The sequence below is a fragment of the Pteropus alecto genome, unplaced genomic scaffold (assembly GCF_000325575.1).
Source record: "Pteropus alecto unplaced genomic scaffold, ASM32557v1 scaffold115, whole genome shotgun sequence".
Lineage (NCBI taxonomy): Eukaryota > Metazoa > Chordata > Mammalia > Chiroptera > Pteropodidae > Pteropus > Pteropus alecto.
The window spans coordinates 1,877,390-1,895,752 of NW_006436814.1; the positions used below are offsets into that span (position 1 = coordinate 1,877,390).

An 18,363-nucleotide genomic window follows, 5' to 3' on the forward strand; every position below is an offset into this window, starting at 1 on the left:
TACAAATCAAAACAGTGTGGTACTGTCACAAAGACAAACATATAGACAAATGGAATAGCACAGAAAGCCCAGAAATAAACCCTCATGTATAAGGTCAAATATTCAATAAGGGTGCCAATACCAACGATGGTCTCTTGAACAAATGGTATTGGGAAAACTGGATATCCAACTGCAAAAGAATGAACTTGGAACCTTGCCTTATATCACATTCAAAAACTAGCTCAAAGTGGGTTAAAGACCCAAAACAAAGCTCTTCAAGGAAAACATAAGGGAAAACTTCATGACATCGGATTTAACAATGATTTCTTGAACATGGCAAAAGCGTAGGCAACAAAAGCAAAATTAGACAATTTGGATGACATCAAACTTAAAAACTTTTGTGCATTAAAGGATACAATCAACAAAGTAAAAAGGCAACCTACACAATGGGAGAAAACATTTGCAAATAATATATCAGATAAGGAGCTAATATCCAAAATATATAAATAACTCCTACAAATCAACAACAAAATATTAAATAACTCAATTAAAAAATAAGCAAAGGGCTTGAACAGGCATTTCTCCGAAGATGATACACAAATGGCCAACAAGCATATGAAAAGATTGTCAACAGCCCTAATCAACGGAGAAAAGGAAATCAAAACCAGAATGAGATGACACCTCGCACCCACTATGATGGCTACGGCAACAAAATCCCAGAAAATTGTAAGGTTGGCGGGGACGTGGAGAAGTTGGATCCCCGTGCAGTGTCTAAACTGGTTACAATCACTATGGAAAAATTGCAAATAAAAGTACCACATGATCCAGTAATCCCACTTCCGAGTATATACCCCAAACAATTGCACACTCATATTCATAGCAGCATTATTCACAATAGCCAAAAGGTGGAAGCAGCCCCAATGTCTATTGAGAGATGGACGGATAAGCAAAACATAGTATGTACATACAATGGAATATTATTCAGCTTTAAAAAGGTAGGAAATCTGGTCATATAGTATAACAAGGATAGACTTTGAGGACGTTATGCTAAGTGAAATGAGCCAGTCATAGAAAGACAAATATTATATGACTCCACTTATGAGGAATCTAAAGTAGTTAAATTTATAGGGACAACAAGTAGAATGATGATTGGCCAGGGGCTGGGGGAGGGATGAAAAGAGAAGCTGTTGTGTGATGGGCAGAGAGCTTCAGTTCTGCAAGATGAAGTTCTGGAGCTCTGTTTCACAACGATGCGAATATTCTTAATACTATTGAACTGCATACTTAAAAATGGTTAAGATGGTCCTTTTTTTTTTTTTAAGGGATGCAGTCTGGCTCTTTTCCTTTCTTCATGCACCTGTGGTTCATTAAGACATACATTTGCCATGAGCAACATTATCTTCTATTCAAGCAGTGGAGCTACACAGAAGCATCGATTCATAATCATGATCTGAAATTCTTAAGGAAAAATCTATTTATAGGTAGGAAGACAGGCTGATGCCTTCTTTTTATTATTTATTATACAACTGGTGTCTTCTTTGTAACTTAATCTCTGAAGCGACATCACACTCCAAGGGAAGGGATTCCACGGGGCGTGAAAACAGGAGGAAGAGATCACGGAGGGCCATTTTAGAGGCTGTGTAACACACTAGTGGACTGTTACCTTGAAGTTATAGTTCCACAGCGCGATGTTTACCATATTCTTCACCATAGCTTTTATTAGGTACTCTAAATAACCATTTCATTAAGTTCTTCCCATTTTATAGCTGAGTGTATTATGTAATTTGTTCGGGGTCACAGAGGAATAATCATAATTAGATCTCATAAGTCTTAAACTATTAGGTGTTTTATCCCACAGAGTACCTTTTTATTACTATTACGTGCAAATTATCATCTTTTTACTTAACATTGATGGAAAATCAAAGGTGCGCTTTATGACACTCTGCAAATATTAGATTTTGGAGAAATTTTTTTATATCGTTACTTGTAAATTTACTTCCTACTGATTTTTTAATGCCATTGACTTATGGAAGATACTGGTTAGGTGTCTTACATGATGTTTCGTATTTTGGATTTGCCTGTTTGCTTCCTCCTGGAGTCTTTTAACTCATTCTTGCATTATCTCCCTCACACCCCACCTGTAAGTGAAACGTAGCTCTAGAAGCATGATTAGATTCAAGTTTAATTTCTTTAGTGAAATTATTTTAATGGTGGTATAGCTATTGGTAACTGAATATAAATTCCTACAAAATCGAGCAACGTTGGATTATTTCAGGAAGCATTCGAGATCTCTTAAAGATTCAAGGTAATAGGGCATAAAAATAGGCCCAAAGTCCAGCCACTAGCCTCAACCACTTTTTCTGCTTTTTGTTAATGTTGTCCAGCATTTACCATCTATTTTTTGCCATTTGGTAAAGCAGAGATAATAATCCGAGGCCTAACTGAATACGGAATGTGCAGTAAAGAACGAGTAGATATCTATCCTTCAGGTTCTTGGTTGCAAGCAACAGAAACAAACTCTGCCTAACTAAATGAAAGCACTGTACTAAAAAGATATAGGATGGATTATAGAATCTGTAGGTAGGCTGGAAAACCAGGTTCAGAAAAGGAACAGAAACCTCAGGAAGCTAGGCAGAAACACCCCAAACCAAGGCCACCCCACAGGAACTTACTGGGTGGGAAGCTGCTTCTCTGCTTCCATCACCAGCATCGGACACTCCTGCAGGCTGCTGCCCCAAACCCTGCTCAGTGAATGAATTCTAAACCGTCTCTTTGTGTCACTTGCTGGAGGTTCAGACGTCCAGGCAGGAGCAACTAATTTACCAGCCTGGCTTGTGTGTCCACTCCCTGCTCCCAGAGGGCCAGAAAAGAGAATATCTGGACACTTTGGTATACATAGTGAGACACTTGGTCTCTCTTTAAGACTCACAAAATGGCAAGCCTGATCCCGTCTGATCTCGGAAGCTAAGCAGGGTTGGACCTGGTTAGTACTTGGATGAGAGACCACCTAGGAAGACCAGGTGCTGTAGGTGTAAAAAATAAAAAATAAGGGATTGTAAGCTGATAAGGTCCTTGCAATCCATGAGGTCGATCAAGGGTTGCCTCACCTAAAAAATAACACACACACAAGGACTCATGAAATGGGAGATCATTCCTAATAGGAAGCGGGTTTGGAAGCTGTGTAATCAAAAAACTGACAAATATCTATCGCATAGGATGAATTAGAGTAATGGGTGGACCTCTTAGAAGAATAGGTGAATAGGAATTACTGAGGAGAAGGTAGATTTTCAAACATATTTGTAATGAAGATTGTAGGCTAACCGTCTACATCTGATGACCTTTAATGGTTCTCATGGTCAAAGAATTTTATATTTCTGACAAGAGCCCAGATATTTCTGGTGTTGATGGTCTTGGGTTTATATTCTAGGAACCACTAATTTAGGTTCTAGATCAACAGCTCTAGGTTATGTTCTTGTTGAGATATGTGTAAAATTTATTACATGTGATTCGAGTTTAGATGAATAGATGGCTGAAATAACCTTTAAGGAGTCTTCAAATGCTGTGAATCTATAATCCAGTAATTTCCTGTAAATATAATTTCTTTTCCATATACCATTCAAGTTCTCAAAAATAGCTATAATGCTTCCTTAAATTATGTTTCTCTAGACTAAAATCCCTAGCACCATCACCATCCTTCACGTGTCACAGACTTAATGCTCATCACCCTACTCTTCACATTGCTTTCGATTGTTATTGCTTCTATTAACAGATTACTATTGTTCTTATTTACATGAGGGACTCAGAGTTTGAAACCTCTTCTAGATAGAGTCTGACCATTGTAGGGCAAACACACACACACACACACACACACACACACACACACACACACACACAAACCTTCCCTTATTTTGTTCCTTATTTGTCTATCAATTTCATTCAATAGCTGTATCATATTAGTAGCCTCATTTTGAGGTTCTTATCCATGAAAGTATAAACCTTTTATTCCTTCCTCCTTGCTTTCCACCCTTTTGTCTTTTTCTTCTCTTTCTTCTTTTCCTTCATACTTCAATCTTTAATGCCTGTATGTTCTTATTGTAAAATTGATTTTGGAAGCCTGAGTTTAGGATTTAACATTTATCCTTGTTCATTTTCATCGATTTAGCCTTGATCTATCACATTTGCCTGTTACGATATTTTCATCTTAAATTTCTTGTTTGATACTGACTTGAAACTTCGTAAGGGGTAAAGATATAATCAGCACGATACAAATATTCTTATTCATTCATTCATTTCTTCAATAGCTATTTACATGTCTTACTATATTATAGTCATTGCTCTGGCCCTAAGTATAAATAAAATGTTGATCAGAACAGGGCCAAGGACAGATCCCTATTACATCTACTCCCAAGAATACATTGGCTGCTAATCAACACTTTGATGGATATGGTTATTTTATCCATTATCACTCCACCTAAATCTATTTTCACCTAGTTTCTCTAATTATATTTTGTTCACAAATGTGTCTTCAGACTTCTGGCATATGCCTTGATGAAATGAGATCCACACTGTCAAGTATTCCACCCTTTTCTAGACTAGGAAATTCTGTGTTTCAACCAACATTGGGGGCCATGACTCGAATAATTAGAGCGAGGTGCACATCCCTGCTTCGCACTTACTACTGTGAGCCTGTGGCAAGTCACTTCAGGTCCTAGAGCTTCATTTTCCTCATCTCCAAAGAGGGCAACAAACCCAATCTTGGAAGGTCGTTGTGAGAATTAGACACGATATACTTAAAATGTCCAGAACATATTATTTTTCGAATGTGGCATATGAAAAAAATAGGAAGAGAAAGATTTCCAATGACAGGAAATTAGATTTTTTCAAATCCTATGGAAATTTATGAAAAGATTTGATTCAGGGATCTGCCAAGTAGAGAACTAAGCAGTATATACAAAAATGGTTATCAAATAATTTAAAATATTTAATTATCATCTTTAACTTCAATGAAACTAACTTTCTACTTAGTTAAAATTCACAATGTGGTCATTTTGGTTATGTCCTTCATAATCTGTAGCAGAATTTACTTTACGGTCCTTATTGTACTAATACGCAACTGAAGATTTTCCCAAGGCTCTGAGAAAATAAGCAAATTTTATTTCATCGGGACTTCATATGTAAAATAAGGAATTTGTATAAAATTCTGACAGGCTTATGGGCTATGACATTTATCTGACTTGTCTAAGAGGAAGGTAACGAGATATTAATCAAAGAATATACATATTTGCATCTGCTTTTTTTTTAAGTAGAGAAAAACAAAAAAAAAAGAGCTGATAATTGTATCAAGAGAGAAATGTAAGTGGGTGGAGAGCAGAGAAGGAAGGAGAAATTCTGCCTTTTCACTAGACAGCCTTTGTACCTTTTGAATTTTGTACCATACGCATATATTACTGATTCAAAAAACAGTTAATCCTTTTTAAGTAGTGTAAAAAGAATTTTAAATAACATTATCCTTTTCACTGAGAGCTTCTTTTTATAAAATTTCAAAGCTTTGATAACAAAGAAGCCAAATAAATTCCTTGAAAAGTCCCATTCAGGTTTGATAACGTATATGAGTTAAACCACTTCGATGGACCACGTTAAAATAGATTTACTTTATAACAACTTCTAAACTCTCCCTGCTGGGCATCCAAATGAACACTAAATTGTTTCTACAAAGATGTGTGTGATCCATTGCAAAAACTTTACTGAGAACACCGAATTTTTAAACAGGGACATTTTAAAAATACAATATATAGGATAGTAAGCTCGATTTAGATGTTAAAACATCAAACCGTTTTTTTTTTTTTTTCAAAATATATTGGGCAACTGTATAACTTCCACATATAAAACATTTTTTGTGGTTATGTATTTGATTTTTGCTGCCGAAATTGTATCATATGAACAATCAACAATTTGCATAAGTCCTGACTGCCTGTTTAAGACAAATAAAGCAACAGTTTTCCAAATAAGATTGTACACAAGAGAGATATATTAAAAATATAAATATCAACCATCTCCATGGACCACTTAGATCATTCACTTTTACGATACAAGATGAGGATCTTTCAGTCTATAAAATTTCATGCAAAAACAGTTGTTGAGAAAATGTTTAAGTCTTGAGGTATTATTAGATAGCATCATTGAAATTTTCATTGCCCCAGCAACTGCTATGAAGCAGAAATCTGTATTAGGTAATTTGGGAAATACCAGGAAAATGAAAGCCAAAATCCTTGTGCTTGAAGATTGAATAAATCCTCGAGGATACAACAACTGCTTGAGAAACTCCATAAGAATCTACAAAACACCAGAATCAGATGATCAAAATTACATTCTGTAAATATTTCTTATAAGTATATTGTATAGCGGAAGACGTGGAATATTATGGAATATCCACTGATAATCCACTGATAATCCAGTCTTCTGCATCCACTACAAGGTAACTCATAATTTGTTTTCAATTTGCTCAGATAACCAGAAGGAAATGATTTGATTCTTGTGATAGTCGTATAAAACAGTTTTTAAAAAACTGTATATGAAATTTAATGCTAAACACACATAGTGGGGGGCGTGGAATCTTCCTTCTAATTTCCCCTGTGCAATGAGTGGTGTTATCTCCCTTGTGAAGTTCCCGGCACAATAATCAGTACTCGGTAATCATAAGACCTCTTACCTCCCTCCTCTCCGACCTCGGCAGCCCAGGTCTCTTAACTCCGGCCCCAAACAAAAGGAACGACTGTGTATTAACATCTCCTAACAGGACAGTCCAATAGCAGATAGTAGTGAAGACCTTACTTAAGGAGCCGCTTGAGCACAAGTAAGGGGACCGAACCTGTTATCTCTGTTGGCTTTCAGGGAAAAGTCAGTCACAAGGTGTAACCTCAGACCACTCAGAAAAGCTCCACTGTCCCTTGATCCAGAAAACGTCTAGTTGGTTTCTGAGAGAACATGACCGGGATTCTGAAATCTTTACCAGGTGGTTTTAACCCAGACTCGTTGGATGCAGGCCTGAGAGCCCAGAGTTCCCCTGTAGGTGTGTGCCTCCATTGCTACTTCTTCATAAGCTTTGCAGAGACCAAGCAGGCCAAGGCACACCCTCCCAAAGCTAATACTCTGTTAAACAATTACTAGGACTCACCCATGAGGTTCCGGCTGACATCTGAGGGTTTCTGGGGCAAAAGGCCCCAGTGGAAAAGGATTGTTCAAATGCCACATGAGGTATTGTAGCTCTGTCCGGCTACTCGAATTGAAATCACCCAGGTCAAAGAGTTCTAGGAGCAGAGCAGAGATCCTTTAACTAATATGTTTCTTCCAAGCTCTTTGGTCTTTTCTTTTCCAGGACATAAAGAAACTCAGAACACAGAAAAATAACAATAACTACATTGTCCTGTGCTGTTGCTTTGTGCCAGATGTTGTAGAAGTGACTAATATACTGCACCCAGCCAGTATTCCTTCACAACGCCTTGCAAGGAAGTATTGTTCCTATTTTGTAGATGGAAAAACTGAGGCTCAGGGAGGTTGGTAATTTGCCCAAGTTCATAGAGCATAATACCTGTGCTCATTCCACTCCGCACTCAGCTCACTAATTATATGTGGAGTTACAATGTGCTCAGTAAGGCAAGAAGTCTCTAGCGACACAGAATTTTTTTTGAGTATTGAATGAGGAAGCATGCAAAAGCATACGGCCTGATGCCTGACATACGGTAGGAACTCAGTACATGTGTATTTATTTATTTTTTAAAAATTATTACCTAACATCCTGGAACACATGCAGGGGCACGGGATAGGCACACAAAGACCTTCTATAGGACTAAATGGGGACAACTATTATATTTTTTAAAATAGCAACACTCTACATGGTTTCATAGTAAGTCAGTTGGCCAAATCAAAAATAGATTCTAAACATAGCAAGGGCAGAAATTCAATCTAAGATACCAAGTCATGGAAAGCAATGACAGGGCTTGCAACAGAAAAAGAAGAGCATGCATAAACTGTTTAGGCATTTGTATAAAATCATTCACCTCCATTTCAGATTCTGCCTATCCCTTCTCTGCAGCAGAAAACACATATATACGTGCATATATACACATGCAAATAAATAATCTAGAATGACATTGTTTTATTTATTTGTCTGCAATAGCACCATTTAGAAACGTATTGATTTTGAGGCTTCAGTACTTATTAACACATACTAGATATACTACAACAATATGCATTTCCTTCAAATCTTTAGGTGGAGGAGAGAGAATGATGTTTAAAATGTTTGGGGTGCTGAAACACACATGGCTAGACGGTAGATAACTAGAAAGGGTAGGGAACAGAAGCTACATTCATAACTATTCCCAATGCGTGTGCTAAATTTACAGTGGCAGACTTAGAAAGTTGGGTTAACACTCTGTCCTTCTGTCATTTGAAACCCTGGGAGCTGGTATGCCAGATAAAAACTTCCATCACTGTGCCAAGAACTCAGTCCCCAGAACTACGGTGGCGTTCAGGGGGAAGGGATGGAGATTAGCTGCTTCTTTAGTCCTCTACTTTAAAAATGTTGTCTAGAGCACAGACTTAGTTTTCTCTCAGTTGCTAAGATGCTCCAGCTGTGGGCATAATTACTTAGGGAGGTGGCCATGAAATCTGTGTCCTTAAATCACATAATCTTATTCCGTGAACACAAAGAAGAGAACGACAGATGGGTCGTATTATAACTTGAAGTAATGGCTCATCACATCAAGTGAAATTTTCTGTAAAAATACAAACGTAAAAACAAATACATTTGAAGAATAACTTTTGGGGGTAACATATAAAAGATTTTTAAAAAACTTACAGAAGGACTCACCATAAAATCGATTTATAAATTGAGGAGCAATAACCTTTCACCTTAAAATAAAGTTTGCAAGAGGTTTAATTGTAAAACATGAGCAAAATAGAAGAATTAGGGACAAAAAGACATAGGAGAGGCTACCCAAGTTCATAATTCAGTTTGGTCGATTTTAACTGTGGACAAAGGATTCTACTTCTCCAGGTCGCAGTTTCTTAAAACGTCAAGTGGGAATAATCACAGCAAATCTCATAGAATCATTGTGCTAAAGTCACAGATGCTAGCTATGGGCCTAGCACCGCAGGATTCTAAATATTAGCTATTATCATTTTATAAAAGTAACAGAGGCAATAGATATCACTAAGTATCTGGGATAAGCAGATTACTATCATGGAGAACTGATTTTTTCCTGAGAACAAAGAAAAAAATGGTTTTACTTTCTGGCAAAGAAACAATAAACCATCAATAAAGACTATCCAAACTTAAATAGGAGTTTATTAAATGAACCTTTGAACACAGGACATTGTGTGGAATAGCAGGTATCTTCAATGGCAGCTTTGCACGCCGCAGAAATAATTGTTCAAGTGAGGTGCCTTTGGAAGAAACCTCATTTGTAGCAGAACTGGATCATGGTTTATTCATAACTAACTTACCTCAGTTTTTGGTTCAACACTGTTTCAGGCGTTGGGCAAAGGTATATGGAAACAAAAACGAATAAGACGCATTATTCTTTTTGACCTTGTATGTTACACATGTGGATTAAAGAAAGAGGCACATGGGTTAGATACTTGACGTGAGGGAAGGAAATCTTATGTAAAAACGAGAGTCAAATGTCACCTCTCCTCCCAAATGGAAGGCCAGGTCACTTGGTCCCATGGGGAATGGGGTTGCTTGCCAGCACAATCATGACAGCATTTTACTTGAGAAAGAGTTTTGAATTAACTCAAACACTAGGATAAGATGTCAAGTTCCATGCCGTGTAATATGAGGAAATTGTTATAGCCTGGAAGACTTTAAGGTGGGTTTAATCATCCTTTCTCTTTACTCATAAATTGAAGGTATTTGGGAATTATATTTAATTGTTCTTGTTCTGTGCACCCTAACCTCTGGGCATGCCTCAAATATAATATTTGTCTTATTGTACTGTCTTCTCCCTGTAAATTCTAGGGTATACCTGTTCATTAATTGAGCCAAGTTATTTAGGAAATATAGATTAAAAAGAAGAGCTCTGGGAGACAGCTGTTTGGCACAATTTCTTGAATGGATTAGTACATTAATTAATGCAGTGTTTTCCAAACTTTATCCAGTTACCCTTTACTTCTGGTTTTTGTCATATCCATGTGACTTGCACAATTAGATACTTAATATTTTCCCTAATTTGACATAAATCAACTTATTTTTAGAAATTAATCTCATCTTAAGCAATGATATTTGTGAAGTCATAGATGTGAGTTACTAATTTTTAAAAAATACATATTAAAATAAAACTAAAAACAGAACTCTAAATAAAAAAGAAAAATCATGACCCCCCCCTAAAATAGTTTCTTGCTCACTTTGGGAACAAGGGATTAATAAATCAGTGAAATTTTGGATTTGAAAGGCTTCTTTTTTCTAATCCAACCCAGAATTCCACAGCGGGTAAGAGTTAGGGGTACAACTTTGGTCTATAGTTGAGTGTTTTCTTTACCATGTTTGGTTGCAAAATATGCCCCTGACAGTGGAAGAGCTATTTAAATATGAGAATTCCTACCAAATAAAAGAATTTTTGTCTGGTTGTAAATGGTGTCTAAGTCTTTCTGTCAGTAGCTAATAGAGCCAACTGCTTAAGATCACTAGAATATTTATTTTCTTACTTGCGAAAGCAAAAGCTGTCTCCAATTATTTAAATATAATAAAATAAAAAGAATAGGATTACATTAATGTAAGATGTCAATAACAGGGGAAGCTGTGTGTTGGGGGGAGCTGGAAAGAGGTTTATGGGAATAATTTTTGCTTAATTTTTCTGTAAATATCGAACTGCTCTAAAAATAGTCTATTAATAAAAATAAAAATGCTATTGAGGCATAGTCCTGTTTAAAACTTGGATTCCATCTGGCAGATATCTTGTTTTAATAGCAGCGTTTGGCTATGGATTACGAAGAAGCGTTACTTGTCAGGATAGCACAAAGCTGGATGGAGACGAGAGTACAATAGACTTGGGTGGTGTGTAGATGTACAGAGCATGGATTGGATATGAAACTTACCTTTGACATTACAAAGATAATGATCCTATTTAACATGTTTGATCCTCAAATTCAATTTCTATTGTTACTAGGTAAGTAATACTTAATGGAAAAGATCATAATTATCATTCTAAGATTTCAAAGTGTAAACATTATCAAGTGGTAAAAACGTTTCACCCATTTTAAAGAAATGGAGACATATCGATCTAATAAATTCTGGTAAAAGATATTTCTAGATAACATCCAAGCAAAAATAGACATAAAATTCAGGATTCCAGGGCCCTGGCTCTCCTATCATATTGTTCATTGTTAAATCGATCATTCTTTTAAAAATAATATAAAGAAACACAGGGTCACAATCTTTGGAGCACTCACATTTTAAAGAGAAGGGAATTCAAAAGAAGATACACATAAGCTTTCGTTCTGTCTAGGCATAGTTATTGAAGATCATTGTGGGGTATTGTGTCTGTGGGCATTAATTTAAAAAGTAATCATTCAATTCTTGGTTATACCTTTTTTTTTCCCTCCCCATGAGAAACACTGTTGTATTGTTAGGACAAATACAATATGGCCCTCTCCCCTAAGAGATTAGCTATAATGAGCACTAAATTTCTAGTTCATAGTCTGCTTGAAGGTCTTAAAAGGCTTTGAGGCCTACTCGAGGCATCAAAAAAAAAAAAAACACTTAGTGAATAGATTTAGGTAAAATATTGAAATATGCAATCCCTTGCTCCTTACAGACAAGTAGAACCGCCCACTTACCTGCTGGAGAAGGATACGCTCTGCTCTAATGACATACTACTCTGGTGTTCTGGATAACTGATAATCCATCATATATTGTAGACACAAACTCTTGTTGGGCGTGCTGTGGCTATGGTGAGGGTATAGTACGCAGACACCATTTGAAGGAGAAAGTAGCTTTGGTGGGTGAGTTTTTTTCATTTTTGTGGGTCAATAATTTAGTAAACTTTGGAACAACAACAACAAAACAAAAAAACAAAAAAACCCTGCTGGCTTTAAACTACCAGCTCTAAAAATATCTTAGCAAATAGAGAACAGCTATCAGCTATCATGTGTGCGGACTCCCTGTTGTGCCTAACAGACTGTCCTTCATACATACTTCATACATACTTCATCAATATTTTCTGAATACTGAGTGAATGTTCTTCCTCCAAGGATGGAGAAGGAGGCTACAAGGAACGAGACCCCTCCCCCAGAGCCCCCCAGGGGTCTGCAGCTACCTTCGCTTTTTTGCATTGGTGAGGAATGATTCTGAATATGTAAGAAGAAATGAGAGAGACTAGAGAACTAGTGAAACTCTTCCCCAGTTAGCCAGCTTGGCCTCGCCTCCCGCACCGCACCCCCATTCCCCGTGCATGACTGACTCTCCCTTCCCATCCAAGCCTTCCTAAAAATAACTTCCTTTCTAACCTCTCTTCCCTGTCACCGCTATTCACTCCCAGTCTCACACCTTCCCTTCCCTTGAAAATATAGCTGACCTGAAAAAATATATATATATAACAAAACCCCCAGCAAAACCTGCGAAGATTTTTATCTCTGTATGTTTGTGTTGTTTGCTTGGTGAGTTCTCTGTTGGGGGAGGAGTTACAGATCCCTGTTACTGGGCAGTTACTGGGTAATGTGGAACTTTCTTAATATCAAGGAGCTAGCTTCCAAGTCACATGAATATTTAGTCTCAGCTTACTGTTATTCACAGGCATTTTATTAAGTGTAAATGGACATGATCACGAGTCAGGCCAACAATGTCAAGGTGAGGAGAACACCGAGTCATTTTCCGCTCAATTCCAAAGCTGCAAATGGTGTTGGAATTGTCTATAACACAAATTTACTTTTCAGTATCTGGTGATTATAGATAGCAATTTAAAAATCCATATATAACATACCTGTAACTATTTATTTAACCCCGAGGTGATTTTTCTTTTGCCCCGTAAGAGCCACATGGACCATCATTAATCTGTGTAAACTCTGGGAAGGAAAATTATTGGTAGTACTAGCAGCATTGGAACAGAAGAGCCACATGTGCCAGGCACGTTCTCTTACCATCTTAGAGAGAGTCAAGAACTTTATGAATCAGGAACAACCTCTGTAAAAATTTTCTAAGATTCCGGGGTGTTTAGAACATCTCCATTTGTTAATTTTCTTCTCCTTTAAGTCGGCGGTGAAACCCTTACAGTTTATTAAATGCCCACATGGTTGCATTCAAGGGTAGAAAGGAAGGTGGAGCCAGAATCTGCGATGTTCCAGCCCCCTTCACGGTCTCCTTCCTCAGCCCATTGGATGCACAAGGCCTCCCTCCAGAGTGAGGAGGGCCTGCCAAGCCCCTGGGGCTTGATACAGAGAGGAAATGGAAAATCCAGAATAAGATTCTGAAGCAGAACTTCAGGAGAGGCTTTAGGGCTAAAAAGAGAAAAGCCACCTTTCCTCTCAGAGAAGAATTTTGAGGATGCTAACTCTTGGTTTCTTCATCTTCAATATGGGCATCATACCGTATCCTTTTTCTAGGATTCTAGATGATGAAGTAAGGTAGTCCATGTGAAACGCTGGGCATCGTTCTTAGAACATGGGAAATGCTCCGAATAGTATCACTATTGGTGCTAGAGCTGTTAGAAAGTCACACAGCCATAGTCCAAAGAAATTAAATCAGGCCGGAAGGGAGAAGTACAGGTTGCTTCCATGTCCCAACTGGCCAATCATCTCTTTAACTCCATGGAACCTCGGATGGGGAAACTGAGGTTACAGGGAAGCAATAACATGTCCAAAGTCATATTGCTAATGAGCAGTGGACCAAGGTTCAATCCTGGGTCCCTTTATCTCCTAAGACTATTTGTTGGATTCGTCTATATGGCATTATCTCCTTATGTAAATGTTAACATAAATGACACTTAACTTCATAGATTTCTTTTCGGAGCTGGAACTAAAAAATCATTCCAAAGCCAATTGCCGGCATAATTCTACACTTTTTCCTCTTTTTCCTCACTTAAGGAGGAAGAGGTTACACAAGGAATCGTAAACATTCTTTGACTCTCTGGGTCAGCCTCCACCTTTCACCTTTTCAGTGAATAAAGAACAGACTCACCAAAAGCTGCTTAGCAATGAGTGTCCCTGAAAAGTGCTCCTTAGAACAAGACATGTTTAAGTAATGAACTAAACAGTGACTTTGCTGTGGCGATATGTGTTTTTAAGGGAAACAGAAACGTGTTTTCGAGAGAAATAGGGCCAGGAGTGTGATTTTTCCAAATGCTTTTAAGACTTGTGGTTTCACGTAAGATTTACTTGCAAGCTGCCCACAGTGCTGCAGTTCTAGCTTCCTGCTCTGGGTCTCCCGGAAAAGCCCAGAGCAGCTCTGGCCCTGACAATGCTCTCGTCCGGGCCAAGAACTTAACACGACTGCCCCCCATTACGAGAGGCCTGAGCCTCAAAGTGCAGGAAGGTGGGAAGGAAAAAGAAGAAGGTGAGCAGACCACTGGGCCTGGTAGACGAGCGAGTTTTGCCTCCTCTTGTGCCCTCCAAAAGCCAAGCTTCTAACTCTGGTCAGACAAGGACAACGTGTTTGCCATTATCTTGTTCCCTTAAAGTCCCTGAGAGTCTCTCTGCCAGTTGTTTTGGAGAGGTAAACAAATTAGCTGGGGAAGGTGACTAATTCTGCCCAGAATTTTTTGTCCTTAACATTCTTCTAGCAATATTCAGTTCACTCAATAGGATAGAACAATGTTATCTTACATTTACAAAGAAGAGATACAGCATTAAAAGCGGTTACTAGTATCGGCCTTCTAAGAATTCAAAGAGGTAACGTATACAAAGAACTAAGAAGGGTTACTTTTATTATTATAACTGTAGTGAAATCGAACCGTTTTTTTCTGTTGTGTTCTGATAAGGTTTTCCTTTAGAGATCACAGGGTAGGCATAGTGTCTTCCTTCAAGGGCTGGACAGTCTTGATGTTAATTATCCTGGATGTACCCCAGATGTACCTTTAGTTAGGAAACTGGAGCTAGACCAAAAATATAATTTCCTCCTTATTCTTTTACTGGGTCTAGAGCTCAAGAAATCTAGATTTGCTTAAGGTCTCCTGCTTGGTTAGGTTTAAAAATGGCGAGGTGGAAACCAGGAAGGGGACACAAACTGAAGATGGTGAGCTCTTTGTGTAAACTGGATTGCATCATGCAGGCAGCAGATTCTAGCAGTGAAGTGGGAAGCCTGGACTCAGACCACTGTGTAGCTGAAGCGTTGGAAAAGCAAACTCTCCACGTGGAATCTGTTTCTCAGGAAAGAAATTGGGGTGTGACCTCTAAGTACTCCTTCCTATGTGGAAGTGGGGGTTTATTTCACTTAAGGAGAGTGGATTTCCTTGTGGGTTCTTTAAACTTTCCAATCTGTTGAGTCTCATGAAAATTCTAAGTTTGGACGTTGGACAAACTCTAAGTTTGGTGGTTTGGATATTGCTATGTCTACTTTTTTTTTTTTTTTTGAGTTAACTAAGTTTTAAAGAGATAAAATGACTTGCCTAGGGTCACGAGGTCAGTACATGACAATGAATGAAGAAAATCCAGTTTTTCATTTATTTCTGGTCCAAGGAGATTTCAATGATTTCCATAGTAGGAAAGTAAACAAGACTTTTTTGACTATCATTTTGCATTATTATTCACACCACTTACCCTTTCTACTTCACCCATATCTCAGGTAACTCGATCAGTTGTATTTGGAAGAAACAAGTTCTGTGTCTCTCATGGGCATGGATCTGACACCTATGTGAAGAGATTTAACTCACAATATAGTCAAACATACAAAAGAACATAACTTGCTCACATCCATCTGGCCCCTCTGAATAATCAATCAAATAAGCGTCATTGTCTAAAACTATGCCCTTGCTTTTCTGATTTAGCCCTAAGGTGATATAGTATCTACGAATGAGATCAAAAATACTTTTCCAATTGTGAGTTTTTGACAAAATCACCGAGATTCTTAAGTGAAAGAATCCTTTAGCAGTATATGATATTATAAAGTCAATCTATAGTTCAGAAACAAAATATATTTTAAGAAAATGGTTGGAGTTAGTTCGCCATTGTCCTAGGCAAGCTAATAAAATTTAAAAAGAGGTGAAAGTGTAATATAACTGAGGTCAGGTTTCTACAACCAATGAAAAGTGGAAAGTTGGGTCAAGTATCATAATGCAGACAATTACTCTTTGGCATCGTGGGCCTTTATTTTGTCATTCGGATGACCGTTTTTTTTTTTCACTTTGTGGAAAGTTTTCCAGAATAATTACTTTTATGTCTAATTAGTTAGTTAATCAATTGAAAAGTATAAATTAAGCTCCTAATATGTGCCCTAAATTAGGCTAGGTACTGTGGGTATATAAAAAGTGCATAAGGTTAGGCTCTTGTCTTTAAACCTAATCGGGGGTGAGGAGTTAATTAACATAAATTAAGTATTTTTTTCACTCATTCAAACTTAGACACAGTATTGTCTTAAATATGCTGTTGGAGTTCAAAGAAGTAGAGATTAATGTGGTTTGGGATAATCTAAATAGTAATAATCTCAAATCATTGGTAAGACTAACTCCTGTTTTAATTTTTAAAGTATGTATTATTTCACACATAAAAATTGAGAAGTTATTCTAGGCACTGAGGATATATGGACAAATAAAGCACTTCCTGTCCTCAAGATCTTAGTTTGGTAGAAGGAAACAAATTAATAATCTATTAAGCAAACGAACAAGCACAACAGACCTAAATGGAATCACTTTTGTTAAGCTATGTAACCAAACCAAGACTTAACAACTAACTTAACTGAAGTTTCAGCCTTTCCCAGTAGTGAAAATTTAAACCCATCAGTCTGGAATTTTTCTGACGAACAGTAGTAGTCAGATGACATGCATGATAAGACTCTCTGCCTTCCCCTAGGGATGGTGTTATCTGAAATAATCCACTCTTCTTAGTCCCACCTTCTTTCTGCCTTATTATAAAACCTTCCATTTTGTACTACTCGGAGCTCCCTTCTAGTTGCTAGATGGGGTGCTGCCTCGTTCATGAAACGCTTCATAAAGCAAATTAGATCTTTAAATTGGTTGAATTTTTTTTTTAACAAAATAAAGTCATTGCAAATGAACGTGAGAGGCTCTATAGTTATGAATACAAGACCACAGAGGAAGAGGATGACAGAGAAAGCTTCAAAGGAGGTCACAACCTGGAGGGAACAAATATGTCTGTGGGAGGATAGACGTTGGGGCAGGAAGAGAGACGGGAAAGACATTCCAGAAGGGAAATGCAAACGGCATATGAAATGGCACAGTGAGTAGGTAATAAACCTAAGTTGACCAAAGTTGAGGTTTTCCACGTTTATTTCAAAGCCCTTCATACTATTTAGCAAGAGGGAGTCTTTAAAAACAAATAACTAGACTGTAATGACTATGAAATTTAAACAAATAAATGCTAATGATTACTTTCCATATTTTTGAGTGTTAAGAATTTATTGTACACAATAGTAATCATTTTACATAAGTACCTTCTAATATGAGCCATTTTGTGATGATGCCATAGTTTATATTTAGTTTCAAAGAGATGACAGCACCACACGAATATCTTCTATAGAAAATACTTATTTTAAGAATAGTTTGCTTCAGGGTCTATTGAGAGGTTATAGAACCTGAATTAATAAAAGGAGCATAAACACTTAATAAAATCATTAAATACTGATACTTTTTATTTTGAAGGCTTCTTAAAATTTAGTTAAGTTTATAAACTGTTTTTACATGCCATTTAAGTTAGAACACATGCACTTAAAAATCATCCAAGATTAGTTTTAAAAATACATATTCGTTTGACCCTCACCATTACATAATTATTCAAAAATCATTTTGAAAATATTCTTGTAAATTTATCCTTAAAATGAGACCTAAATTTAACATCATGGTCCAGCTGCAGTTTCAGAAAAACGGGATGTAGAACTTATCCACAGTAACTCAAAATACATAGTAACTGAAGGTCACGTCCAATTTCACAAATAAGAACATCTTAACGTATGTAACAATAAGCACCCCTTGGGCACGTTTTGCTGCCAGGAGAACCTATTTTGTATCAGACGTTGCAGCCTTGACGACGCTACGTTTGCGCCTGTTTTGCTCGTTTTTCCCCAGTTATTATTCCTTTCCTCTATTAGTAAGGCTAATGGCTCTGGTTTCCCCTCGCCCCGGCCCGTGGAGCCGCAGCTCTCATCCGCTATGCTGTCGCCGTCCCTGGGAGCGGGCGGCGAGCCCTGGCCCCGAGCAAAGGCGGAGGGCAGGGGTTGGGACC

General features: G+C 37.5%; 1 protein-coding gene across 1 annotated transcript in view; it reads left to right on the forward strand.

Moving 5' to 3' along the window:
• The first annotated feature begins 12,787 nt into the window (after positions 1 to 12,787).
• The window catches only part of EFCAB2 (EF-hand calcium binding domain 2), an 81,776-nt gene continuing 76,200 nt past the window's right edge, over positions 12,788 to 18,363 (forward strand). The window contains exons 1-2 of the mRNA XM_015591267.2: positions 12,788 to 12,823; positions 14,341 to 14,524. Of these exons, the coding sequence (XP_015446753.1) occupies positions 12,788 to 12,823; positions 14,341 to 14,524 (220 nt within the window). The remainder of the gene's footprint in view (positions 12,824 to 14,340; positions 14,525 to 18,363) is intronic.